The sequence below is a fragment of the Podarcis melisellensis genome, assembly GCF_964234715.1.
Source record: "Podarcis melisellensis genome assembly, chromosome: 7".
NCBI lineage: Eukaryota > Metazoa > Chordata > Lepidosauria > Squamata > Lacertidae > Podarcis > Podarcis melisellensis.
In genome coordinates, this window is record NC_138539.1 from 65,966,442 (window position 1) to 65,994,291 (window position 27,850).

General features: G+C 43.2%; 1 protein-coding gene across 1 annotated transcript; it reads right to left on the minus strand.

Moving 5' to 3' along the window:
* Nucleotides 1–1,678: 1,678 nt before the first annotated feature.
* LOC309374814 (uncharacterized protein) lies at nucleotides 1,679–26,681 on the minus strand. Its single transcript, XM_081919994.1, has 13 exons — nucleotides 26,505–26,681; nucleotides 21,159–21,336; nucleotides 17,547–17,684; nucleotides 16,926–17,043; nucleotides 16,671–16,813; nucleotides 16,225–16,392; nucleotides 14,758–15,160; nucleotides 8,526–8,701; nucleotides 7,647–7,784; nucleotides 6,462–6,579; nucleotides 5,467–5,609; nucleotides 3,911–4,078; nucleotides 1,679–2,347 (listed from the first exon to the last, which is right to left on the minus strand). Exons 2-13 carry the CDS (start codon nucleotides 21,324–21,326, stop codon nucleotides 1,940–1,942), a joined length of 2,289 nt encoding a protein of 762 aa, XP_081776120.1. The 5' UTR covers nucleotides 21,327–21,336; nucleotides 26,505–26,681; the 3' UTR covers nucleotides 1,679–1,939.
* Between the last annotated feature and the right edge of the window lie 1,169 nt (nucleotides 26,682–27,850).

A 27,850-nucleotide genomic window follows, 5' to 3' on the forward strand; every position in this document is an offset into this window, starting at 1 on the left:
AATTCACCTGCTGTGAGGAAGCATGAGTCTCAGGGAAGCAGATGGAAACATTCCTTTACAAGGGGCCAATTCCTTGGGGAATGAACAGATATCCTGTTGTGTTGAGGATACTTCTCCAGGCGGGAGGGGTGGAGGGATCCATGCAGCGGGTGGTTCAATAATTACGAAAACAGATAATTGGGTGTGTTCTGGGAATGCAGCTCTTACACACTGTTGTTTCCCAGTCACTGGTATTCAGAGACTTGCTGTTTTTGATTCTGGAGGTAGCATATAGCTAATGTGGTCTGTTCCTAGCATTCAGAATAAAAATAAAAATAAATAATAAAAATTGTCCAGTGGCACCTTATAGACCAACTAAGTTTGTTCTTTGTATAAGCTTTCATGTGCATACACACTTATTCGGACACAAGAAAGCTTATACCAGAACAGACTTAGTTGGTCTATAAGGTGCTACTGGACAATTTATTTATTTATTTTTAATTTTTATTTCAACTGCGTCAGACCAACACGGCTACCTACCTGTTCCTAGAATTATTCAACAGCATCAGAGACAAGATGCACATGCCTGTGATGGATATGGGAATGGGCTTCTTAGCAATTTCTTCCAGACGGTGGGTTGGGTGCAATAGTTATTCAATAGCATACAGTGGAACCTCGGGTTACATACGCTTCAGGTTACAGACTCTGCTAACCCAGAAATAGTACCTCGGGTTAAGAACTTTGCTTCAAGATGAGAACAGAAATTGTGTTCCAGCGGCGCGCCGGCAGCAGGAGGCCCCATTAGCTAAAGTGGTGCTTTAGGTTAAGAACAGTTTCAGGTTAAGAACGGACCTCCAGAACAAATTAAGTACTTAACCCGAGGTACCACTGTAAATGGATCTGAATACAAGAATACTTTATATTTTTTGCTCTTGACAGGCTCTTTCAGCAACTATTCTATCAGAAAATAATCTGGCAGGTAGTTGGGGGAGAGGAAGAGGGAATCAAGAGTCGGGAATCTTAGCACCAATGATGTGGATAAATGTTGTACAGTCCAAAGCATTGTACTGGGTTGCTATGTAGGAAGCTGAAATCCAGGATTTGGAAAGCGGGTGGGATGCAAATTGCAAAGCAGACTCATCTCATCCACCCCTCATAGACTAACCAAGTGTATGCTTTTAGAACTGTGTTGCTGGATCCCAGGATGTTGCGGATGTCAAACAGGGGTCAGCAAACTTTTCCAGCAAGGGTCCTTCCACTGTCCCTCAGACCTTGTGGGGGGCCGGACTATATTTTGGAGAGGGGAAGAATTGAACGAATTCCTATGCCCCACAAATAACCAAGAGATGCATTTTAATAAAAGGACACATTCTACTCATGTAAAAACACGCTGATTCCTGGACCGCCTGCGAGCCGGATTTAGAAGGCGATTGGGCCGGATTCGGCCTCTGGGCCTTAGTTTGCCTACCCATGGATTAGTACGTCTGTAAAAGCAGTGTCTTTGTGAAATGAGACTAGCCAAGAACAACTTCGGCTGTTTGTTATACTCAATTGGTTTGAGTATAACAAATTCAAAGAGCAAGATAGGCTGCAGGAGAAGACAAAGGGGCACCATGATACACAAAGATTGAACAGATTACCCAAATTAATTCATATCCAGCTTTGGAGCAACATCCCTTCTTAAAAAAACACACCTCTATTAAATCAGATATATATTGCATAGTTTTACTACAATGGCTTCATTTTAAGTAGCGTGTCACAATGTAATAAACCAAAAGCTAGCTAATGACAGGCAGCAAACGAATACAAGAAAAGCCACTTCTCTTATAAATCGGTTTCTGAAAAACCTGGTGCCCAGTAATGATTCTTCTTTCTCTCCCTCTCAAAAAAGCAAAATAACAAAGAGTGTTTTTTGAGGAGCAGCTCTAAGGGCATTTGGTTCATCCATTTGTTTTACTTTTCATGGAGAAGCAAATCTGCCCAAGAAAAGTATACTTTTTGTTGGGTTGTGGCGGATAAAAAATAGGAAGGGGTGGTCAGCGTTGAAATCCTCTTCCATCGGCAAACTACATAGCATTATCATAGCAGCGGTTGCTGCTGCTGCTTCTGTCCCCTCTTCGTTTACTTCTACAAATGACTTGTGAACAATTTTGGACACATGGAGGTCCCGGGCTCCTGACATTCCAGACAAATCTGCCTTTCCGCTGTCAAAGACATCCAGCACTCCCAATTCGGCCAAGGGAGTTTTAAGATCATAGGTCTCCTCCAGCTTAAATTTCGGCAGATGCACCCTAACTTCAGAGTTGCTGTACATTTTTCCTGGGTGTGTCCACTCTTGGAGCTTTCCTAAGGTGAGCTGCTTCTCCAGCTAGAATTTAAAGAGAGAGAGAGGGAGGATGAATTTCTTATGCCATCGCAGCTCAAATATATCTACTTCATGTACAACAACAACAACAGCAGTGCTTTTATAGAAAGTCAGAATGGAAAGCTAGGGAGCGTCTGTAGAGAACAGAGAAATAGATATTCAAGAAGGGGATCCCAACTTTAACTTCGTTTATCTCCACCTCAGAATGGTACCCCTCAGTTTGCTACCCAAGACCTTGGAGAGTCACTATCTATTGGAAGAGATAATACGTTACTCAACGCACTATTGGTCCCATAAAAGGAAACCTTGTCTGTAGAAGAGCTCCTGCTTTAATGGGGTTTAGTGTATGAAAAAAATGACATTAGCAGGTATAAGACACACAGAGAGACTGATGCGGAGTTTTATAAAATCTAAAATTCCACACGGAAATACTCCCAAAAGCATTTAGCTACTCCTGTGTACTCAGTGGTCATTAGAAACTTTGGAACGGTAGGGAAATTGTGTCAAAGCAACATATTGAAGGCATTTATTTTGAAGCAAAGTCCAACTTGTCCCTATTTGATTTCAAGTCTGCAAATGAATCGATCTGCAGATAATTCAGAGCATGTGCTGAAGAAGCCAGGCGCTCTGCTTTGGTTTTCTCTGGGGCGGCGATGAGGGCCTGTGATACATCTCCATCCACCCAGCAACACAGCCTTTGATCCTGAAAAGTAAAATGTTCCTACAAAAGAGAGGATTGCTGCAAGGCTGCTTCATGTGTTATCCACGAATACTCCTTCGACAATCAACTGCAAAGCTCAGCTGGTTAGAGTGCCGTGCTGATAACGCCAAGGTTGCAGGTTTGATCCCCGTTTGGGACAGCTGCATGTTCCTGCATTTCAGGGGGTTGGACTAGATGACCCCAGGGTCCCTTGCAACTCTACAATTCTATGAAGACTCAGCTGTAATAATCAATAATAGTAATAATATAGTTCAAAAATTCTGATGTCAATTTCACATGCATATACCATGAGCACTGCAACTACAGGTTGTCGTCTTTTTTATAATAATAATAATAATAATAATAATAATAATAATAATAATAATAATAATAATAATTTATTATTTATACCCCGCCCATCTGGCTGGGCCTCCCCAGCCACTCTGGGCGGCTTCCATAAAAACCAAAAATACAGTAAAATGTCACACGTTAAAAACTTCCCTGAACAGGGCTGCCTTAAGATGTCTTCTGAATGTCAGGTAGTTGTTTATCGCTTTGACATCTGCTGGAAGGGCGTTCCACAGGGTGGGCGCCACTACCGAGAAGGCCCTCTGCCTGGTTCCCTGTAGCTTTGCTTCTCGCAATGAGGGAACCGCCAGAAGGCCCTCGGCGCTGGACCTCAGCGTCCGGGCAGAATGATGGGGATGGAGACGCTCCTTCAGGTATACTGGACTGAGGCCGTTTAGGGCTTTAAAGGTCAGCACCAACACTTTGAATTGTGCTTGGAAACATACATAAAGAAAATATTGGTAATGTGCCATTTGAAAAAATTATTATAGAGAAAGAAAGGGAGAAATCCGAATTACCTGTTCCAGGCCAGTGGAGTTATCCTCAATGTCATCAGGCAGCAGGATTATCATGCTAAGTTTGTTCCCCTTATAAGGAAGTTCCAGGACACGGCATTTACACTCAGGAATATATCCCAAAGGAAGCTCCTTTTTCAGAAACATCATCTTCACTGTCTTCTTTTCCTTCTGGGTAGTTTTTAAAAAAGGCACAACTATGAGCATGCAAAAACATATTGCAAGTAAAAGAGTATGTTTAGACACCTAAGAGTTCGTGCAAAGAAAAAGGTTCTTTCCAAAACTATGTTAACGGAGGTGCTGTTACAGAGGGGTCCTACTCAGAAGAAAGCTAGATTTGGGTTCATTGGGACTTACTCCCAGGGCTAAGTGTGCAAAGGAATGCAACCATTCACATTCTAATCCAGGAATCTCCAAAGTCCATTTTGGGGGCCTAATCTGCTTGGTTTAATCCGGCCCCTGGGGCAGTTTATTTCCTGGGGTAAAATCCTAAAAAAACCTCAACGACTTCAATTCTAAAAAATGTCAACAACTTTGGTTGGCCCCCACAGCCCTTCACTTCATCAAATCTGGCCCTCTTTGAAAAAAATTTGGACACCGCTGTAATCAGTTCATGGCACACTCAATATTGCTTTTTGTCATCTAAAGGCAAAGATAATCAAGCAAGCGAATTACTAAAACCAAATCTGTTTGTTCTTTTCAGCTGTTCTCCATCAAGCACTGAAGGTGGCCAATGGAAACTGAAGTCCAATAAAAGCTCGATAAAATATTTTAAAATGAAAATATTGGTTCAAATTTAATAGTTTACATTCAGAGAACACACTGGGTTGAATCCACAGGTGTCCTACCACGTTTGGGTTTTTTACTCCCAGTCATGCACAAATAACCTTTACGTGTTTTAGAGATGCTAAAAGTATTACCAAGTTGACTATCACCCTTAAACCTAAATTTTGGGTAGCATCCGACTAAAGCATTCTCTCAGTGTAAGGATTTCCCTCCTCTCCTCGCACACCCCGTACCCTCCCCAGATGTGCTCCAGAACCCCTAGAACAAATTTAGGGGGCCCAAGAGAGGGGAGGACAAGTGGGGAAGTCCTGTTGCACAAAACAGAAATCCTTGCACTGATGGGAAGTGTTACTCAGCGCTGCTTTGGATACAACTCTTTATAAGACGGTCGTGGATGGCGCTGTGGGTTAAACCACTGAACCTAGGGCTTGCCTATCGGAAGGTCGGTAGTTCGAATCCCCGCGACAGGGTGAGCTCCCGTTGCTCAGTCCCTGCTCCTGCCAACCTAGCAGTTCGAAAGCACATCAAAGTGCAAGTAGATAAATAGGTACCGCTCCGGCGGGAAGGTAAACGGCGTTTCCGTGCGCTGCTCTGATTCCCCAGAAGCGGCTTAGTCATGCTGGCCACATGACCTGGAAGCTGTACGCCGGCTCCGTTGGCCAATAAAGCGAGATGAGCGCTGCAACCCCGGAGTCGGCCACGACTGGACCTAATGGTCAGGGGTCTCTTTACCTTTAATAACAGGACAGTGTGGAATATAGGCCTTTTGTTACCTTACTGAGTCTAAAAGGGAGTTTCTCAGTGTCCTCCTCTTGAAATTTCTCTGCCCAGCTGCCTTTGAAGTAGATGGCATTTACCAAAACAAGTTTGGTCAGTTCATTCAGCGAGCCTTCGGATAACAAGTCACGTATTTTACCTGGAAATGGAAGTTACAGAACAAATTAGCTCTATAAGAAGCAAGGCACTGATTCAGACATGACAGGGGGCTGTGGATAACTGTGGCTCAGTGGCTTCTTTTGCTGTTTTTGTGCAGAAAGCGTGCAGATATGCCTGAAACTAATGCATATCCTGATCACCGAAGAATTGATGCTTTTGAATTATGGTGCTGGAAGAAACTCTTGAGAGTCCCATGGACTGCAAGAAGATCAAACCTATCCATTCTTAAGGAAATCAGCCCTGAGTGCTCACTGGAAGGACAGATCCTGAAGCTGAGGCTCCAATACTTTGGCCGCCTCATGAGAAGAGAAGACTCCCTGGAAAAGACCCTGATGTTGGGAAAGATGGAGGGCACAAGGAGAAGGGGACGACAGAGGACGAGATGGTTGGATAGTGTTCTTGAAGCTACCAAAATGAGTTTGACCAAACTGCGGGAGGCAGTGGAGTGCCTGGCGTGCTCTGGTCCATGGGGTCACGAAGAGTCAGACACGATTAAACGACAACAACAACAACAACAACAATGCATATCCTGGCTTATTAAGTCAAGATCTGACTGGAGACAAGGTAGGGCCAAAACAAAGGAAGGAAGGAAGGAAGGAAGGAAGGAAGGAAGGAAGGAAGGAAGGAAGGAAGGAGGGAGGGAAGGAAGGAAGGAAGGAAGGAAGGAAACCCTGGTAGTCCTTCCTAATATTTTTGTTTAAGAAACTGAGGTAGTTCAGTCAGTAAAGCTTGAGACACCTAGCTCAGGGTTGTGAGTTCAAGTCTCCGTGGTCCCTTCCAACTTTATGATTCTACGATTCTCTAAATTGAGAGTTTTCCAAGCAGCACTCACCTTCTGTATGATTCTCAACCCACTGGTTAATTTGCTTTCGTGCATCATCTGAAGCATTGAGAAAATCCACTGTGGCTAACTCAGCTCCATACATCTTCTGGGTGCTAGCCAAGAAATCCTGGAGAAATCACAGAAGACAGATATCAATGTACGGGGGGTGGGGGTGGGGCGTGGTTCAGTGTACAAGGGGGAGGGGGATATCACCCATCTGTGGACTATAAATTGGTCTTCCCACTCCTGGCTGGGGGTGACAGTTACTTTTGGTGGCATCGTTCATCAATCTATTGAAAGAATGCCAGTTAACTCATAATGCACCAATTAGTAAAAACACTCAATTTCCAGTTTAGGGAAGTTTTTAACATTTGATGGTTTACCCAGCCAGATGGGTGGAGTATAAATCATCATAATGATCATTTTTTATTTGTATGCCGCCTTTCCACAGTTAAAAAAACAGCGCTCAAGGCGACTTACAGCATGACAAGATTTACATAATTACATAAGTCACAAACAATAAATAAACCACATCAAGAAAATACACAACCAAATGGGAAACAATTACCATCAAAATCTGAAACTAAGAATACAGCATTAATATCAGTTTAAAATGACATAAGTAAAAAATAACAGCAATTTAAACAAAAAAAAACAAAAACAAAATGGAGCCCTCTCTGCCCAGCAGCGGCGGCGGCAGCAGTCCTTTATAGAGCCCGTCAGGCCCCGCCCTGGGCCAGGCGGTGAGTGGCAGGACTGGGGCCCTCAGGCGCTGAGCAGTAGTAGTAGTTTGGGTTTTTTCCTCATTCTGTGCGGACGTTCCTGTGGAAAAGTTCTACCTACTCTGCTTAACACAGAAGATACAATCCAAAAGCATTCTATAGAAGTTGTTTCAACACAAATGAATGTGATGTTGTAAACGAATTTGAATGTTTAGCTTTATCCAGGAATGTCAAACACAATAAAGCTGGCAAAAAGAAAATACCCACAACCTACATGAGGCAGCACTTCATTTGTGAGCTTGACATTTGTGGCTTTTAATGTTCTGATGCAGCAGTTTCATAGCATACCAATTCTCCCAAATGAAGAATTACAACCCCACCACTCGCAGTTCCACATCTAGGGAAATAAAAAGCAAATCTCTCGGCCAGTTAATTTTGCAGAGTTTCATTGATATCCCAGCAATTAACTTACTTGCAAAAAAGCGTAGGTCTTTTCTCCAAACAGCCTATTAGCAAGCTTCAATGTATAGGGTGCTCCGCTCTTGTTAATGTCGGTATTCAGTGCCTGGAATCTTGAGTGAAGGTCTTCCACGACATCAAAGTGAAATGTCTGCACAAGGGAAAAGAGAAGTCCTAACTTATTATCACTAGGACCAATCAAATAAATCTCCCTGTGGAACATCCTCCCACCAGATGTCAAAGAGAACAACAACTACCAGACTTTTAGAAGACATCTGAAGGCAGATGCTTTTAATGTTTGATGTATTACGGTATTTTAATATTTTTAATAAATTGCAGTAAAAGGTTTTAGGACATGGAAGGAAAATAATTAGCTTTATTTCCCTGGTGTGTTACTATCATGATGGGGAAAAACACCACTGCAATGAAATCATGGACTATAAACAGCAACATTCAGAATATATTCTGATGCATAATTAAATCTCAACAAAACTGTTCCTACTTTGTGGGATATTAAATGTAAAGTGGCCATCACCAAAATAAATCAGGAAATGATGATAAGAGAGATTAAGAGAAACAAAGTTGAAGGAGAATTATTTTAATGTATTTTATTGGTACACAAGTTGGAAATAAGATGATAATTTGCTTGACAAAAATTTATTAATGATGTAAATGGGAGCGGGAGGCGTGAGGAAGTTCAAAGATGACATGAAACTTTGTTAAAGCAAAACAATACTGTTTATTATTAATGTACTTTTTTTTCTTTAAAAATCTTAATAAATATTTATAAAAAAATAAATAAAAAAAATAAAGTGCTTTGAATGGTTAAAGTTGAACCACCTTAGAAAAATAACCAGAAATCAAGATAAAACCTGAAAAGATTTTTGCTGACCTTTGAGAGTTGTGCGGCTGTGTTACCTTTAGCCCCCAAGGAAACCATGGCGATTGCAGCAGATATGCTAAGCGGCGAAAAAAAGATGTTGCCTGTTTTGTTGGCTTCACTGAACTTTTGGAAGAGATCAAGGGCAAAATGTGTGTTTGCGTTAGCCAGCTTCTCCATGGTGCAATCTGAAAAGCATGAAAAGGAAAGAAAAACCATGTCATGTTGTTACACTTATTACTTTTGACCAACCCATACACACAATCTATATGCAGTCAGGAAAACAGGAACCTGACTTCGGCAGACGTGTCACAAAATAACAAATATAGTTATGGTCTCTCTCTGCCTCTGTCCACATCCTTTTTGTGATAGTGCCGTGGGGCAGCAGCCTGGTATGTGCAAAAAGGGCTCTTTCCCCAAATTTTCTTCAAGTTAATAAACTTTCTAAAATCTCCCTGCAACCACCAAGTGATAGATCCACATGACTGAGCTTTGGGAAGCTCAGCAACCTGTCTCGAGTCGCCTCTAAATGCACCTTCCAGGCACACGGACATCACAGGTGAGCGGCAATTTAGGAGAAGAAGCTGCCTTCCAGGCTCCCTTCCAACTCTATGGTTCTAGGATTTTATTATCAGCCTGGCAGCCAGAGAAGAAGGAAGTTCTGTTTGTCTCATTCATGCCCAGAGGAAAAACTCCACCTGCTGGTTTTCTGTTAAAGTGGTTAAACTCTGGACTCCTCCCTCTGCCAAACACAGAAACCTGAGCTTCCCAGCTCTTTTCCTGACAGTTTTTAAACAGCTGTATGATGGGGGAAAGATATCAACAGCAGGAGCTCTTCTCCATAAAATCTGCGGCATGCAGGATCTTAAAAACATTTTTAATATTTGATGATTTACTATGTGCTATAAACCACCCAGAGTGGCTGGGGAAAGCCAGATGGGCAGGGTAGAAATAATAAAATTATTATTATTAATAATAATAATAAATCTCTGCCTGCAGGTTTAATCACTAGTATATTCAGGCCATATGAAAGCCTCCAGTTCAGATCCACTACCAGGTAGTGTAGGCTGCAGAATGGATCATTTGCCCCATCCCCTAAATCAAGTAAATAAACAAAAATACTTAACTAAAAGTATAAATCATGGAAAGATTTTGACAGATTCCACGCCCAACCCAGCACTTGGGGTCAAAAGAAGGTAATTTGAGTTACTGGGGAAACCCAGCCAGATGGGCAGGGTATAAATAATGATGATGATGATGATGATGATAATAAAAATAAACAACCGTTGTTGAGACATTTCATTCCGAACCTGCTAGACAGAGCCAGACAGAGGGTGAAGGCTGGTGGGTGTCCTAACCCCCCTCCAAACATAAATCCTGGCTACGCCCAAGGGCTGCAGTACTGAGTTAGATGACTCAGAATAACGTAGTTGCCAAAGTTCCTGGATAACCCTAGGGCAGAGGCGTCCAACTCCCAAGAGTCTGCGATCTACTCACAGAATTAAAAACTGGCAGTGATTTACCCCCTTTTGGGGGGTTCAGATCAAAGTTGTTGCGCTTTTAGGGAGGAAAGCCCCGTTTTGTGGACCTGATTTTAGGCAGGAAATGGAAAAGGTCGCTCAGCGGAAGATCAATAAGGATCATGCGCGAATGGAGGACGGGGCGACGGGGGCGCACGGCAGGATGCTCTTTTGCAAGCGCTAGGAAAAGGAGCCCACGATCTATCGCGACCAGTAGATCGCGATTGGCCTACTGGACATTCTTGCCCTAGGGGAATCCCCTTCCAGGTCTACCATTCGACGGAACATCCCCCTGCCCCAAAGCGCAACTTCACCCTGCCGTCGAGCTTGCCGTTTCTGTTCCTCCTCCCTTCATGCCTTTCTTGAGAAATCCCAAGCCCCCGAGGATCGGATGTCAGCAGCTCCGCCCAATACATCCCTGCTTTTCTTCTGCAACAGTTTTCCAAATACAGCTTTCCCGTCTTGCAGCGCCGAGAGGGGGCGAAATGTGGCAGCCGTCCAGGCTGTGCGCCCTTCGGAGCGCGCCGCGCCCCTCGAGGCAAAGACGCTGCGCTCCCTTCTCCTGCCACGACTGGGCCAGAAATTGTGCTTTTTCTTACCTGGACCCAGAGCAAAGTTTCCCGGGAGCGTCAGTCACCGTCGAGGGAGCCTCGCTCTACTGAAAGCGGCTGGAAGGCAGGGCGGAGGGAAGCGCCCCGGGCGGGTCTAAAGCTGCGAGGGGAGACTGAAAGCGGAGCAACGCCTTAGGCGCCGCCCTTCGACGGAGGGAACCCGGAGAGCGTTCGACAGGTGCGACGGTGCGGGAGACCAGAAAGAACCTTTCTCTTGATCAAGATGAGCAGGTGACAGCAAAGGTTGCAGGGTTTTTAGCTGGGGCAATCAGAATAAGATCCACTATTTGACTATGGATTCAAAACCCTAAAAAATGTATTTTATATCATTGACTTTTTATTTCTATGCTTTGTATATCGTATTGTTGTTTTATTGCTACGGCCGATGACGGACGCAAATAAAGATTCACCTGGTCGCATGGGCGTGCCGATTTTTTTTTCCAACTTCCAGGTCCCCAAAATGAGGGGCGGTCAAAGGCTGCGACTGTGCCTTGGGAATTCATTAGACCTTTTTTGGTTAAATTAATGTGATTTATTCCTGCATTGCAGAGGGTTGCGCTTGATGAGCCTTGATGATCCCGTCAAACTACGATTCTATGCATTTAGTTTTGCTCGGTAAGGAAAATGTGTGTAAAATGGCATGGACACCATTAAAAATGATGGCCAAATGCTTGCAGTTATATTACTTATTATTAGTATGATGAGTTATTCTTCTATATCAATACCGGACATTTCCAGAAGGCAAAATTAAAATTATTTTGTTTCCCAAGAGCTTCATCAAAGGCAGAATTGATTGCAGGGGTAGATTTCTGAATGGTGTTTTGTCTTGGATCTTAGGCAAGTCAAGATCGTTTTTTTTTTTTTTTTTGGTGTTTTTGTAAACATAAAAAAATTCAGCAACTTTGGGGCATGTCCAAAAAAAGCTCAAAAACCTTTGGGATGTCCTGGTTTTTACTTTTTGAAATATGGCAGCCCTACTCACCCAAAAACATGTTTTCCAAGACCCCACGATATAGAAATTTGCAAATATTATGTTCTGCCTCTAAAATGACACACTCTAAATTGCCTGCAGGAATTAGGAGAAAAGTGCTGGAACTGAAGAGATGTGTTAATTGCGGGCGCAGGGGTTTGTATGTGTACTATTGCAAGGCTTAAAAGTTGGTGTTACTTTGCATTTTTCTTTTGGTACCAGGCGATTATTTGGAACAGAAGCCATGCCACCCTGTACAAGGAAGACTTTTGAAGAATATAATTGGTGGGCACACCTTGTGAGAAACAGCGCGTCATTTTAAAACTTTTTGTCAGAGATCGTTAGGGTTGTCTGACGACGTGGTAAATTAAAATAAGGTTACCAGATGTCCCCGTTTCCCGGAGACAGTCCCCTGATTTACAAATCAGTCCACTGACAAAATCCATTTAAGTTGAAAAGGGTCCCCGGATTTATTGAAAAAAATCTGGTAACCTTAAATCAAGACATACCATCGTTTGCACAATCACGTTCAGTATCGATTTCCACCTGGATCCTTATTAACCTTAGTTTATAGGATTAACCTATAAGTTATGGTTTAGGGCCCCACTCTCTTGCCCCCCCCCAAATCTGGATGTACATTTCCAAAATATAAAAAACAAATAAAATAAAACCTACCGGTACATACAGCAAGTGTTTTGTGTTGTGTAGGCTCCTATGATGTAAGTAATGGGTCCATAAATTACCATATAGCATATATTCAACACATAAAAACAGCGACAATTTGTTGACAAAATGACAGCTGGACATATAAACGGCCCCCTTACCTTCAGTACCTTAGGGCCTCATCAAACCTAAATCCGGCCCTGCACAGGTCAGTGCCAAGGGTTTACCAGGTAACTACAGCCAGTGTTTTTCAGGAACAGAAATCCAGACACAGAAGGGCAAAAGTACAACTCAAGTTTTGCTGATTACTGGTGGAATGCACTGACTCCAAATTCCTCCACTTACTATGCAGTATACAGGGCATTTCCCCACTCACAGCCACAACAGGGAATAGAATTACAGGTAGGTTAAAGTGGGTTGTTGCCTAACTTGACACCTTCAGCAAGGAGGAAGGGCTGGTCATCTAGTTTTCAGGTAGTAGTAAGCCTTTGACTGGCAAGGCATCACCAATGGAACAAACACACTGATCAGCCTGTCATCTGTCAACCTGATGATAACTGAAAATGAGGCTTTGTAGAAGTAACATAAGTGAGGCTCATTATGTTACATCGTTCACTCTCAATTACTGTGGACTTTTTTAGAACTCCTTTTTCACTTTGAGCAACATCTCTTCCCCACTCACTTGCAAAAATAAATAAAAGGAAAACAATTAATGGCCTCATTGGACCATTGTTCCTTTTTAGTTTCAAGCTGTAGTCACAATACGAAAGCTGCGATAATGCGCCTAAATGTATTGGGTGAAATAAAGTGTGCTCACATTACTGAATTGAACAGTGCAATGAAATTCTTTCTTCCAGTGTGTTACACAGTTCTTTCAGCACAGCTTCCAAAGCAGGGCAACGTTACTAACTTAGAAAAATAAAAAAGCACCCTTAAGACAGAGATTGATTAGTATATTCTACGACAGAAATGGGTACGGTAGAGGCATAGCCTCAACTCAAAACCCATTCAGCTGCATTTGTTTTGGAAGAATGCACCAACATTGTTTGTGTGCTTTTACACATATCCAATTCGTGCTAGCACATTTTTTGTGGGGGAGGCACCCCACTAAACTTTCCCAGGAGACGAAAACAGAGTCACATTGAAGAACAATTTGCCAGCGACAAGTACCAGGTACAGAGATTGTCCCTGATAAGCAGACTGCTGAAATGTTTCTGCAGTGCTTCACTCGTCTCATTTTCCCGCAAGTGGGTGCATCTCAAAGGTCATATGAAATTGCTTGCGTGCTAGAGAAGAGGCAGCATAAGCCAAGTATTGTTGGCAGTTGTAGTACGGTCAGCTTAAGCTGAATAGATTGGCAAATGCCACACCCAGAGAGACGACTTCACCTGTACTCATGCGGAAATTCGCTGACTGACTGTTTACACATGTTGTTGGCAACCAGTGTCTTAAGTGGGAAGAGACTGGTGACGCTGGAGCTATGGGGTCAGAATAAATCTCGCCCTGAGCTGCTGATTAATGAATTCAGTAACAGTACAATCAGAACACAAAACAATTTCATTTTTATTTTAAATCCAATAATACATGAATCGATATCCATTCATACATAAATGTCACTTACAGGTTGCCAAGTCAAAATTCTGTGACTACTTTTTTTTTGCATGTAATGTCAAAGAATAATACACTGTAGACCGAACATCATTCATACTTCTGCTTATGCACTGCATTCTTTGCAAGGCCAATTTTTTCTGTGTTGTAGAAATCATTGCACATTTTCTGCGCTGCAGTAACTAAATAAGGCTCTTCGTTTTCACTTTGCTTAGCAAGATCTTAAATTTATATGCTGGTGTGAAGGCCAGAAACTGGTACTAAACAATTGTGTTTGTTTATCAAATGCACATGAGGTTATATGGTAGGATCTCCTTTGATAGAAGCTGTTTTTGGTGGTTGCTAATAACCCTTTAAGAGCAAAACCACCTTCCCACCCCCCACCCTGAAGTATCCTGTGAAAATAAAGGTCCAGAACAAAATGGACCTCACAAATATTCGCACTTGTAGCAAAGCTGCCTGGTAAAAAAAAATGAGCCCTCTATGTTTTTATTAAGAGCATGCAAAAGATGAAGAGGTGTGCAGTTAATAAGATCTGCTTCATCTTCACCAATATTGCTAATGGTCTGTGATACAAGTGCCTCCTATACTAAATAAGGCACAAACAATACATCAATGTTCATTAGGAGTAGGGTTTAAGGAAGGCGACAGTTCTCAGTTGGCCCATTTTAAGATGTGATCCCCTTATGCACAACTGTTAATCAAATATGAATGGTGCTGGGAAAAGCTGTTGCAAGCAGAGGCATAGCAGTGAAGACTTGGGATTAGACAATATAACTGAAATAATAGGATGAGAAATTGAAAACTTGATATTCTGCCAGCAGGCTGCAGCGGGGAATGTTTCTGCTGCACATACAGGACACCCATTGTTCAGGGAGAGCAAAACCTACCATAGAAGAGAAGGCTTTGTGTTTTGTTGTGCCGAATGAAGAAGAGAAAGGGATGGTCAACTGTGAAACGTGGCACAATCATAGCGCACCGCAGCATCATAACAGCAGCAGTAGCAGCAGCGGCCTCAGTTCCCTCTTCGTTTACCTCTACAAAGGATTTGTGAACAACCTCAGACAAAACCAAGTCATTGTTGGGAGACATCTTGGAGAAATCTGCCTTGCTTGGGTCAAACGCCTCAGCCATTCCCATGCTGCTCAGAACAGGCTTCAGGTCGTATTTTTCCTCCAGTTTAAATTTGGGTAGAGACAGCTCAACTTCAGTTAGGTCCATCATCTCAGGGTTAATCCATTCCTTGAGTTTCTCATAGGTCATTTCTCTCTCCAGCTAAAAGAAGACAAACATGAGGCATTCAAGGAAAAAAAGGAAATCCTGGCTGCATATATAAATCCTCACATTTCTTACATAAAACCATTTTCACTGGATTCTCGGTGAGTCAAATGACTCCATGTACATCACTTAAACAAACTTGTTTGACAATTGCCCTGTCTGTCCGAGTAGAATTCCTTTCTGCTCAACTTGCTTTTATGCCTTCCATCTTTCTGAATAAGACAGAACACTGGCAGACTTAACTATGCTTATAGAAATATAAACAGCTATATTACACATATATTGCTTCTTCTGGGATCGTTTATCCACCTTTGGTTCCTACCCTGTACTCAGCTCTCACCTGTGGCTTCTAGGAGCCACAATCTGGGAAATGGCTTTGACTGGCCGGCTAAACCAGGTGAGGGTAGCCAATGGGTCTCAAACTCTCTGTGTTAGGGATTTGCCCTGCATGCAAATACAGGCTCTGGCAGATTAAGCAGAGAAGACCAATAGTGGGTGCAATGGTCGAGAAGGCAGTTAGTGCTGTAGAGGGAAATGAAGGGCAGATGGGGCTCATCAACCTGGGAAAGTAGCCCATCTAGGAGAAGGGAAATTCTGATCCTAAACCTCCACTGTCTTGTGGGATAACTTCAGGAGAAGAAAGGCTAAGGAGTAAATGCTATACAAATCCAGAATGGAGCCCCTTGCACGCCTCCTTCCAGCAATTCCTGCAGCCAAACTGGTGCCAAAGGTATCACTCTGCTTTCCTTTGGACATCAGCAAGGACGAGAGGGGTCCCCTGTTGTCTGGGCAGTCTGAAATGTTTATACGCACTGCCCAGGTTTGCACCCTGGGGAGGTCACTTTGGCGCTGCTGGCGTGGTGGTTTGACTTCACCCCTGGAGGCAGACTCCATTGTCTCTCAAACAGACAAATGCCAACAATATAATAAGTTACACTGGGCACTTGGAAGAATCACGCAGAAGCTGGCAGAATCATGCTCTCATCGTGTAAAGCAACCAACAAGGGCAATTTTTACGGGCAAGAATTTAGATGGTTTTATTCTCAGCAACAATGCCTCACCTTTTCCAGGCCTGTAGAATTATCTGCAATCTCATCAGGAAGCAGGATGATCATGCTGAGCTCGTTATTAACATAAGGAATCTCAAGAATTTTGGTGCGAAGTTCCGATATCCATGTCATGTTGAACTTAGCTTTCTTGAACATCATCTGCACCGGTTTGCTTTCATTCTGCAAATGGAGAAGAATTTCGTTTTAAGCATGTAATCTTTTCTATTGCTCCATTGCACTGCTTGAGCTGCTCTGTATCTTGTTTACTGTTCATCCTCTATTGTCTCTGCAAAAGAATGCCCTTAGGACATGGTGGGAAGGGAAATGCTTGCTGGTCAACTGATGAAAGAAAAAAACAGAAGGAGGGAACACTCCAAATATCACAATGTGTGTATTTAATCAAAACGATAAAGACTGTGTGCTCAGTGATGTGCTTCACATTATTTCCCACATCATACCTTGCTAATTTTGAACGGCCTTTCCTGTGTGTGATCTTTGTTGAACTGATTTGCCCAGTTTCCCTTGAAATAGATAGCATTCACCAAGACCAGTCTTGTACTGGAGTCAATTATTCCAGGGGCGAGCAGATTTTGGATTTTACCTTGAAGAGGGATTAAAGATCTGTTTTAATAAGTAGCTATTTTTCAGACACAAACTCATATTTTAAGAAGTAAAACTCAGACAATATGGAAGCCCAAGAATTTGCTACTCACTTGCTGTCTGTTCTTCCACCCAGTTATTTATGTATTTCCTGGAATCCTCTGATGCTTTAATGAAGTCTAGTTTCTCTAGACCCGCTTGATAGAATTTCTGGCTGGAGTCTATGAATGACTTGTACAAATATGTTTCAGAATTAAAAGCTATATATGGATCTGTATATATCATATACAAACAAACTTTGATTTCATTCAGGTTTTGTCCCACAGAAAAGAGAGGAAGAAAAGGATGTTTCTTCCATTTTCAGATACCGAAAGATGTGAAAGACATATGCAGATGCTTAATTTAACTTCAGTTGATAAGAAAAAGCTCATGGCATGTGCAATAGATTCCTATCAGCCAAAACAGATGGACTGAAACGGACCCAAACAAACTTCTTTTGCTCAAGAATACACATAGCAATCCTTGCCTTATTCTTATATATGAGAGCCCTACATGAAAGGTCCATATGCAGGATGCTAAATTCTTACCAAGATTTGCCCCTGTATCAGTCCTGCTCAATGCAGGCGTGATAGTGAGTGCTTAGCTGCGTTTCTGATCTGCGACAGAACACGGTTCACTATCAGAACAGAGACCACTTCCTGTTCTCTAGCATATTTGTAAACCATGTAACTTACTGAAATAAACTCATAGGATGTTTCTCCAAACAGCCTGTTGGCTAGCCTAAGCAAGTACTTGGTGTCTGGCTTGTTGATTTCAGAAATAAGTTTCTTGTATCCCTGGTGAAACTCTACGTCGTTGGTCACAGACAGCACCTGTAAGATGATAAATGGTTAACGGATAATGTTAAGTTATTTAAATACAGACATTTATCCATGTACTCCTAAAAAACCGTTATCCATGTCTTTTAGCAAACAAGGGAGTAAAATATATAAAACAAACAACCATTGTAACAATGATTCGTTGAGGGGCCTTACTGTTTGAGGAGGAAAAACAAAACAAAATCACAATGAGATTTGATAGTAATAAAAATGAAGAAGCAGAAAGCAGATTGTTCCGTTCCTGTTCAAGATTTCACAAGACAAATATCTGAAACAGTTAGAACGGAAGCAGGCAAAAGAGAGTGACTATTAGTTTTCACATATTCTTTTCAAAAAACAATTAACAAAAACCACATACTAAATTGCTGGGTTTTTATCTTCCCCCTAACAATTTAACTTAACTTTCTAAATAAAACTGGGCTGTCATGTTTCAGCATGGGCCATGTTCTTCTGCGCAAGGACGGAGTAACTGAAATTTGATGATGCACTGAGAATTGAACTCTGGGCAGTGCTAACCAACCATAGCTAAAGATCAAGCTGCTTATCAGGAGCTCAGGAAACATTTGGGGCAGACACAGCAGAAACAGATGCACGCAGCTGCCAGTAGCCTAGGAAAAACTAGGGGGCCAAAGAACCACTGCAATTACAGAGAAGAACCTCCCTGCAGCGGGAAGGTTTTCTGGGTGTGACATAAGAAATACTTTTCACATAAGTCAACTTCATTCAAGACGACAAACTGGGCCTACAAAACTAAGTGCCCTTTGTTCTGGGGAAGAAAAACATGGAATCTAAATTTGCTTTTCTTTTTTCATTATACTGGTAATACCTGCTAGACAAGAAAGAGAAAGCCCACATGTTCCATAGTCCTTCTTTGGTACTGTTTTTGTCGATTTAGCAGGACTGCCCGACTTGTGATTATCGAAGAGATTGTAAATACAATTGTAAGGGGTGTAAGTGGTGGCTTTCATTTCCTTAAGTGGGCTGTTCAGGCCTGGTTGAATAGGCGGCCACAAACTAAATTCAAGAATTCAAAGCATGGTGGTTTTTACTTCGTTTTGTGTGAACAGGAATTCTTCCCTATGGAACCATGACCTAAGTCCAGTTCATGTGTTACTTGCATATAAGGCAATTGTGACTGGGGAATGGGGCCGTGCTATTAGCTCCACCCCCGTTTTTGCAGACACTCCCCAGATCAACTTGGTACATGAGCTCTTGCTGGGATGTAGGGGTTCCACGAGACTGGGACATCCACATAAAACCAGAATCTTGTGGGTCAAGGCTTCAGACAAACACAGGCAATGCAGGGTGATTGCAGGAAGTAAAATGATGTCAGGCAAGTAGCTAAAAATGTGGACCTGCTCCCCATTTACCTTGCAAGTGCCTGACATGTGAGTAATTTGTGAACCGGGCTTACAGAGTTAATTGCAACTTGTGGAGAAACTTGTTAATTATAACTTGTGGAGTAGGAAAATACAAACTCCCTATGTTATAAACATTCCAGTGGTCTGATAAATAGCAAGCAGAAGCTGTAGGAAGTCCCCTTTCTCAGTGTTACATTCCGCAGAATTTTCTATTAGGGAACAGCATGTAACCTTTTTTACATTCGTTGTAATTAAAAGACACAACACACACATGCCCACATCAATACACCATGCACTGCAGAAGGCTCTGAGCACACATCTCTATGCTAGGCCTGTTTTGACTCTATGGTTACAGGCTGAAAGTGAACCATTTTCAGATCATAGTATGTGTCACCTCCCAACCCCTTCTGTCTAAATCACTCAATCCTAAACTAGCTTTCTCTAGATTCAGCGCAATGAGCTGTCCTCCTTTAGGGCCAAACTAGACTTGATGCCATTCGCACACCTACGAATTGCACTAATGGCTTTTTAAGAGTAAATAGTGCATGCAAATTGGAACCTCCACAGGGGGCAGAGAGTTAAAGTCCTTCTACCTAGTCATTTCAACACTTTGGCACCCTATTTGCAAAATTTAACAATTCCAAAATACAGATGTGCTTTCACTTCCAGAAAATTGAATATACTGCCTTCGGCTGTACTTGAGGGTCGATTTCAAAAAATTCCACTGGAAATACAGTTATGTCCCTGTGGAGTTGGCAGTATTGAGTCACTAGCTCATATGTTTCTGGCCTGCACTCTTTATAAAGATTTGAGGAGTGGGGTTATTACCCCTCTACTACAGTCCATGCCGGCTCGCTCAACCATTGCTACTGCCTCCTTTATTTTAGTAGATCAAGATGATCAGGTGACAGCAAAAACTGCAAGGTTCTTAGCTGGGGGAATTAGAATAAGATCTATTATTTGATTATTGATGTAAACCCCCCAAAATGAATTTTCTATAGTTAAGTTTTTACCTTCAATACATTTTATTTTATTGCTATGGCTACTGGCTGGTACAAATAAAGATTCTATCTATCTGTCTATGAAAAAAGCCCTTCTACCTGTGTTCCAATTCAGACTGGGCCTCCTCAGTCTGTTATTTAAGTTTTAAAAGTCATTAAAATGACTAATTGCGTGAACGGGCCTCCCCTAGTTTTGAGGCTCAGGAAGGATGCTAAAGCCCACAGAAGCCATGCAGCCTTTAAAGAGCGCAAGGCTTTTGCTTGCTTTTGCAGGAAGTGGGGAAATTCCCCTATCTTCCGCAAAAGCCCGCAGGAGGGAGAAGGGACTGACTTCTCCCTCCTTGGGGAAAAGCCCCCTGTGCGGCTCCTGCGGGCTTTTCTAGGAGGTGGGGCAATTCCCCCACCTCGTAGAAAAGCCCGCAGGAGCCGACACCCTTTAAAGAGTGCATGGCTTTTGCATGCTTTTGTGGGAGGTGGGGGAATTCCCCCATCTCCCACAAAAGCCCACAGGAGCTGAGCACCCTTTAAAGAGTGTGCAGCTCCTGTGGGCTTTTCGACCAAGCCTGTGAGGCTGGCGGTGGGGGGAAGCGCTGCTTTCCCCCACCGCCAGCCTCAAAACCAGGTTGAGGAGCCGCGGGAAGGAGTCGTGCGCCTTCCTGCTGCCCCCCGAACCTGTGGGGCTGGCGGTGGATGGAAGCGCTGCTTTCCCCCACCGCCAGCCTCAAAGACCACTCTCCTGGCTTCAGCGAAAGCAATGCAAAGCCTCCGGAGCGCAGGCTTCAGAGGCTTTGCATTGCTATCACTGTAGCCAGGGAGCCTGCATTCGCTCCATAGGACACACACACATCTCCCCTTAATATTTGGAGGGGGAAAAGTGTGTCCTATAGAGCGAAAAATACGGTATTTATCTACTTGCACTTTGACGTGCTTTGGAACTGCTAGGTTGGCAGGAGCTGGGACCGAACAACAGGAGCTCACTAGCAGCCTTAGGGGCCCGCTAATAAATGCATATTTCAGCCTGACCTGCTACAAAGAAAAGGATGCAGCATGCATGGAGTCAAAAGTCAAGCTTCCCCCTCCTCTTAATAGTATTTATCTGGATATACCTTTGCCATTTGGGCTGCAGTGTTCCCTGCCGCACCCAGAGAGACCATCGTCAAAGCAGAAGAAATGCTCAAAGGAGAAAAAAACATGTTCGCTGTGTTATCATTTTGACTTAGCTTCTTGAACAGATTGAGGGCAAAGGCACTGTTTGCTGCAGTGAGGCGGTCCATTTCTTATAACCTACGAAACAAGCACAGAGGAGACAGTCATCCAGTTTGTGCGCTCGGAGGTCACTTTTACAAGAAAAAAACCAAACCTAAGCATTTGTGTTCAGATCCCACACATATGTCCTAATGACATATCAACCTGCAATTCCTACTTTTGAATGTTTTTATGCTCTCCAAAATGCCACCCACCCACCATTTTCTGGTGGTGGGGCTTCAGCCCACAGAGGAACCGTCAATCACATGCTACATTTCTTTAGATGAAAGCAATGGCCAGCACACAGTAATTTGCAAAAATGCCCAGGAAGAGAATAACATTCGCCCTCACTTGATTTCTAAGAAGATCAGCATTAAATTAAAAGTCTATTGCATATTACATGCCACATCATCCACTTTGGGACATAAAAAGAAATAGAAGGATGGAAAGCATCATTTGACAGCCTGTTGTCCCCACTGCATAATTCTAGCCTCAAAAACAGGACTATTAAAGCCTCAGGTCGCAGAATTAAGTTAGCAAGCCAACAGCTATAATAGCCTGACTTTCGCAATTAAGTCTATGTTTGATAAACCGAGTCCTGGACGGGTTCAAGCTTGCATTAAGTCCTGTTTGATGCTTTTATAACTATATTGTGACTACTGACACTAAGATGTACAAATGTTTCAAAACTCCTTCTACCAATATGCATTAGGGGGGGGGGAGATCTGGGCACACTAAATCAACCCAGCCCCATCTGTCTTGGAGGTTCAGAGACATAGGAACTCTGCCATTTCTTTTCTGGCTGGCAGAGCTTCCAAGCCCAGGTTTTCTTGTTTTTGAAACAAAACAAAACACTCTTGCCAAGCTAGCACACATTTCCTTGTTATTTAAAACCAGAATTTTGGCATGTGTTATTTCTCCCATCACAGGGGAAAGGAAGGTGAAGCCTTCAGAACTGCTCTAAGCTGTGAACCTATTTAAAGGCACAGAAAAAAAAATCCTTAGGGATGCAATCCCAAATGGCTCTGATCTCTCTGCAAAACATTAGCAGTCAGGGAAATAGACAACTCTCATACAGACAGGGCTAAGCAGGTAATGAAAGCTACACAACACATCTGTTATACATAATATTTTTACCATAAGACATGACTGAGGATTCACTGTAATTAAAATACATAAGGGTATAAACTTAGCAACCTAATATCAGGATTACTCAGGAGGTTCGTTTAGTTACCACACTGCCAATTTCAAGTCACCACAGGTCATCTCTTTATTCTAGACAAAGAGGAAAAGCAATCTCTTGTATTCATTATTTAGAATGCTAATTCACTGTATGAAACAATGCATTTTTAGGCATGGAATATTTTCCACAGAAAAGTACAGTTGTGGAAAACCTTCTGCTTCAGTCAACGAATAAGCCTGTAACATACTGGGACACAATCCGCAACGCAGTGCTTGATGCCACTGAATTGAAAAGAGCACTGATCCTGCACAGGGTTGGTGTCAATCGGCCTTCCTTTATGCCGATTCCTTTAAAAAATAATTCTAACATTCTAAAGAATATCTATATATAAACCTGTGGAAGAATTAACGTGACACCACCTTGTGAATTCTGAGTGGTTATAATACTGCAAATGAGGGAACCATGAAGATTCGCAGTGTGATTTGAGCTTTTGAGTTACAGAATACATACTTATGCTGTATTTTATTTATTTTTTAAAAGTGAAATCCTTTGCTATGTTATCCGACTTCTTATACAATGCCTTTGAAAGCAGCCTTTCCCCCTTTTTTGTACATTTCCAGTTATGATATGTGAATGTCTCTTTTGTTCATCACGAGACAAAATGTTTTATACATGTGTTATACAAAAAAAAAGTATTGAGGACTGTTTAAAAAAGAACATGAAAAATATATTTCTGGTTGAAGACATGGCATTAAGCCCTGTCTGCTGTTTGCTTTGCGTTGTAATAGAGACAGTCTTCTCGGCCTTGAGCCATGCCTTCTACAAAAGATCTCCGATTACAGAGAGGCCGCCTGGGACAGAGAAAGAATGGATGCTCTCTCTTTGTATATATTAGTGTATTCACAACCAAGCAGTTCTCTGAATTGGTCTGCGGTGCTAGTTCTGCTTGGAAAGAACTCTGGCTTCAGGCATGGAATTGTACTATCCAAATTTGTTTATTCCATTATTGAAGGAGGGTGGGTCGCCTTCTTCCTTCCCCAGAACGCAGATCCTTCCAGGGAATGCATGCCAGCGCTGGGTGCAGCCAGAGGCAAACGTAGGCGTGGCAACAGGTGTGACTTTTACCTTTGTACTGTAGGTTACATTCCAGCCACACAAAGTGACAGGGATTTCTACACCTACGCCCAATGCATTTGTCCAGGCAAGAGGCATCAATCATCACAGTCCAAGGACTATTCCAGCCAGGCAGAAGCACTCAAGAAGAGGTCCAGAGTGGGACCAGTGAGGGTCTTGGCCTACTGATGTAGGGAGGGCCGAGATATAGAGATGGCTGGAGGGCCACATTATAGGGCTCCACACTTTTGGTGTTATTTTACAACAACAGAACCACTGAGAGCTAAAGCTCTCCAAACACATCCCTAAAGTTATTCCTCTCACTCTCAACAAATTACCTTACTTGGTTGGTTGGTTGGTTGGTTGGTTGGTTGGTTTTGGCAATCAATATCTACACCCAGTTCAGCCACACAGCTACAAAGAGGCTTTGCAAAAAAAGGAAAATCCTCCAAAAAGCAATCAAATGGATAAAAAAGAAGCAAGGTGAATGGCCCCATCTGCAGTGTGTGTTTAAAGCAGTATCATAACACTTTAGAGGAGTCTCCACCCCCATCGTTCAGCCCGGACACTGAGGTCCTCATCCAAGGGCCTTCTGGCGGTTCCCTCACCACGAGATGTGCGGTTACAGGGAACCAGACATAGGGCCTTCTCGGAAGTGGCGCCCACCCTGTGGAACGCCCTACCATCAGATGTCAAGGAAATAAACTACCTGACTTTTAGAAGACATCTGAAGGCAGCCCTGTTTAGGGAAGTTTTTAATGTTTCATCTTTTATCGTGTTTTTAATATTCTGTTGGAAGCCGCCCAAAGTGGCTGGGGAAACCCAGGCAGATGGGTGGGGTATAAATAAATCATCATCATCACCATCATTATCATCATCACCATCATTATTACAGCCATGGCTTCCATTTCCAAAGAATCAAAGAAACTGTACTTTTTTAAGGTTGCTAAGAGACCCCATTCCCTGCTCCCTGCAGAGCTACAAGGCCAGAATTCCTCAGGGAAGAAGGATTGATTGTTGAAGTACTCTGAGTGCTCTTCTGGACAGAATCTGGATGCTCTTACAGATGGTGGAGAGAATGTGGCCAAGTTCTGCTTCAGTTTGAAGGGTGCAGCAGCGGAGACAGGCTTTGCATTATTATCAAACGCTACAGGAATAATCCTTGCTCAGTTGTGCTCAATGGATGCCCACGAGGCAATCTTCATTTCCGCAGCAGTCATTTGCTGTTGCAATGGTTAAAACAGAAAACCTAGTGCAAACAACCTAGAGATCTTACCAATAGATCTTAAGCTACCTTCTGCCTATTCCTAGAGACTGGGAGGTATACAAGACAAATAATGAGAAATGGTTGATGGGTTTGTTTTTAAAAAAAATGAACTCTTAATTACTATCCATCCAATGCTTGCCAGTTCAAAACTGCCTGATTAAAATAGTATCTGTACCATAAAGGGATTTTCATCTCTTTTTTACTCTGACAAATGGAGTGTTTTTAAAAACAGAAGCATTCCTTCCACATTCCACAGCTATTTAGGGATTTTGGAACAAAAAGAAATAGAAAACAACCGGTTACTACTCCCTCCTGCCTTGAAAATGCACCAATGTCTGAAGATCAGCTTTTTTGTCATAGTAGTATTTAATGATACCAGGAGACACAATGAGAAGTTTCCCAGCCTCTCAGGGAAGGATAGGGACAGAAGAGGAGCCACCCTCACAAGGCTGGTGAATACGTACAATGGAAAACTATGGCTCTGTGTTGGCACATAAGCTGCACATCCTTCCTGTGCTACAAAGTCGGTTCCTCTATTTGCTTCACTCCTGTGCGTTGGCAATGCAGTTGCTACACTCCTCAGATGGGTGTCGTAATTGACAGCATGGCATGCCAATCTCTGCCAGGCACCCCACTCTTTCCTAGCTGCTAGGAGACTCCCTGCTTAACCAACACTTTAGAACCCAGCCTAAGGTGTGGGCAGGAACGCCAGGAACTTCCCCCTTTAATTTCTTTCCAAGGAACAGGTAGGAAGTCTGCTTTATCCTAATAAGCAAGCCAATAAAAGAGTTTTAGGAATTGGTTGCTGCACATGCACAAGGAAAACTCATTAAAATCCACTTCTTCCATGCTCTGCAGGTGATTAAATTTTTCAGTGCAAATATAAAAACAAACAAACCCAACAAATGCCAATCAAGAACAGGCACCAAGGTGGGTTTTATCTCCCGCCCCCCTTGCAAAGCTCCTGTGCGCTTACAGCTGTGCACAGAAGGCAGAAATCCAGCAGGTGAAGCCTTTCCCATTAGAGAAACACAGTATGGAAAGCCGCAACTATTGAATTTCTGCCTCTGTCATGCAGCTGTTCAAAGCACAAAAGCGCCAGTCCTACAGGTGCCAGTCTTGGACAACACCCTGGACCCACCCAGATTACTTTCAGCGCTCCACCTCAACAAAGGAAGTCCCAGACGCTGCTGCCAAGCAGTCCACCTGGCTTACCCTTTGCAATCCAGTAAGCAACGACTTAAGTTTGTAGTTTCCACTGGCTATATATATATATATATATATATACCGCAGCATCAACTTCTGAAGGCAAGAACCTGCTTTTATTAGTTATGGTACAACCTTTTTTGCAAGCATATTTGATGTAATGGACTATTAAGTTCCTGGAAGTTTTTTGCCCGCAATAAAGTTGGCAGTCTTTAAGGCACTCCAAGAACTTTCGTTGCGCGCAAGCCACTCACAGCACGCCTACCTTTCTGGAAGTTAGGATCAGATATTGATTTTCTTCCTCAGCTTACCAAAATAACAACAGTCCAAGACGACGCAGCTTTTAACCACACACACACGACATCAGGACCCCCTGACCCTTCTTTTAAAGGACACGCAACAGAGACAAATGGAAAACCAAAGAGAAGAGGACTGTACCGGGAGGAATGCGCGCAGCTGTTACGCACGGATCGCAGGAAGGGCTCCGGCTGCGAGCAAAGAGAGGCACCGAGTGGCGACGAGAAACCGGAGAAGGGGAAACGAAACCATCCCGTCCTGCCAGGGGAGGCGCTCCTGCCTATGACTCAGCCCCTGACTGACTCAGCCGCTCTCCAGGAACCTAATGGGGGGGGGGAGGAACCGCAGGCTCGAGCCCCCCAAGTTTGTGCCGGCTTCCATTGCCACTGAGCATGTGCAGAACGGCTCGCACATGCCCAGGAGGAGGAGACGAAGCCGCTGCCCGTTGCCTTTGCCGGGCGGCACGCCTTTTTCCCCATCGCCGCCTGCTTTTTCCAGAAACGGAGAAGCCTCTCGGAGCAGGAAGGTGGCGCTGCGAAAGCGCAATTGCGCCCTGCTCGCGCTGGTTGTTGGCGCAGCAGAAGTAATCCCCGCAGGCTTACTCCCGAGTAGCGGCGCCTGGCTGCGCAAACCCGGGGGGCCTGACATTAATACAAACAATGCAGTTTATAGAGTAAAGCTCATATTCTTTTACTTAGTGTCGGCGTCGCTTGGATAGATCCTCTTTCTATTCGCTGATTGTTAAATGATCGGGAAAAGTCAGAAGCCCAAGGAAGTGTAAGTTTATTCAGCATTTGTCAGTGACAACAGCTCACTCATAGGAACACAAGAACCAAACTGACTGAACAACACAACAATCTGACGTATAAACTGAACAATCCCCAGCATGAACTGACCGTTGACAGTTTGACAGTTGAAAGAGCATGCGCTTACTTGCCCTTAGAACGTCCGTCCATAGCTGTCAACTTTCAGATTTGAAACTAAGGGATCAGCAGCCTCGAAAATAAAGGATCAGCAGCTTCACCTGTCCTGGGAACATTTCCTTGGTGGTGAGAGAGGTTGTGCGTGTGGGGAGCCTAGGGTTATTCTACGAACACGAATGTCTCGCAACAAATGGAATTGATCCCTAGAAAATACTACCTGAAAAAAGAGACAATGCACGTACTTCTGTAAACCAAGGAACCACTATGATCTTAGGGTGAGATCACATTGAGGTGTATGATATAGATATACAGGCTTGAATTTTTCTGGCCATAGAGAGTGTTGTTGTCCCCCCCCCCCCCACATGCTGGGTGAAGGATGGGAACATCCAGTCTGATTTTTTGAGGACTGCAATATTCTCCGGAAAGATTGGGTAAGCTTGTACAGTTCAGAGGAATCTCTGGGTATGTGGTGATTAAACTGCAGACTATTCCGGAGAACTGTTGGGATTTGGGTGTCCTGCCCATAAGAGTGTGTTTATGAGGAGTGTTGAAGGAGTTCCATCT

Bases quoted from the DNA above. Each gene is read 5' to 3' on its own strand.
- LOC309374814 (XM_081919994.1), bottom strand. From the start codon at position 21,326: ATGGACCGCCTCACTGCAGCAAACAGTGCCTTTGCCCTCAATCTGTTC. The intron at 15,161-16,224 runs GTGAGGCATTGT...GTCTTCTTTTAG, and splicing joins ATTCTACAGGCCTGGAAAAG to CTGGAGAGAGAAATGACCTA. The intron at 6,580-7,646 runs GTAAGTTAATTG...TGATTTCTCCAG, and splicing joins AGACCTACGCTTTTTTGCAA to GATTTCTTGGCTAGCACCCA.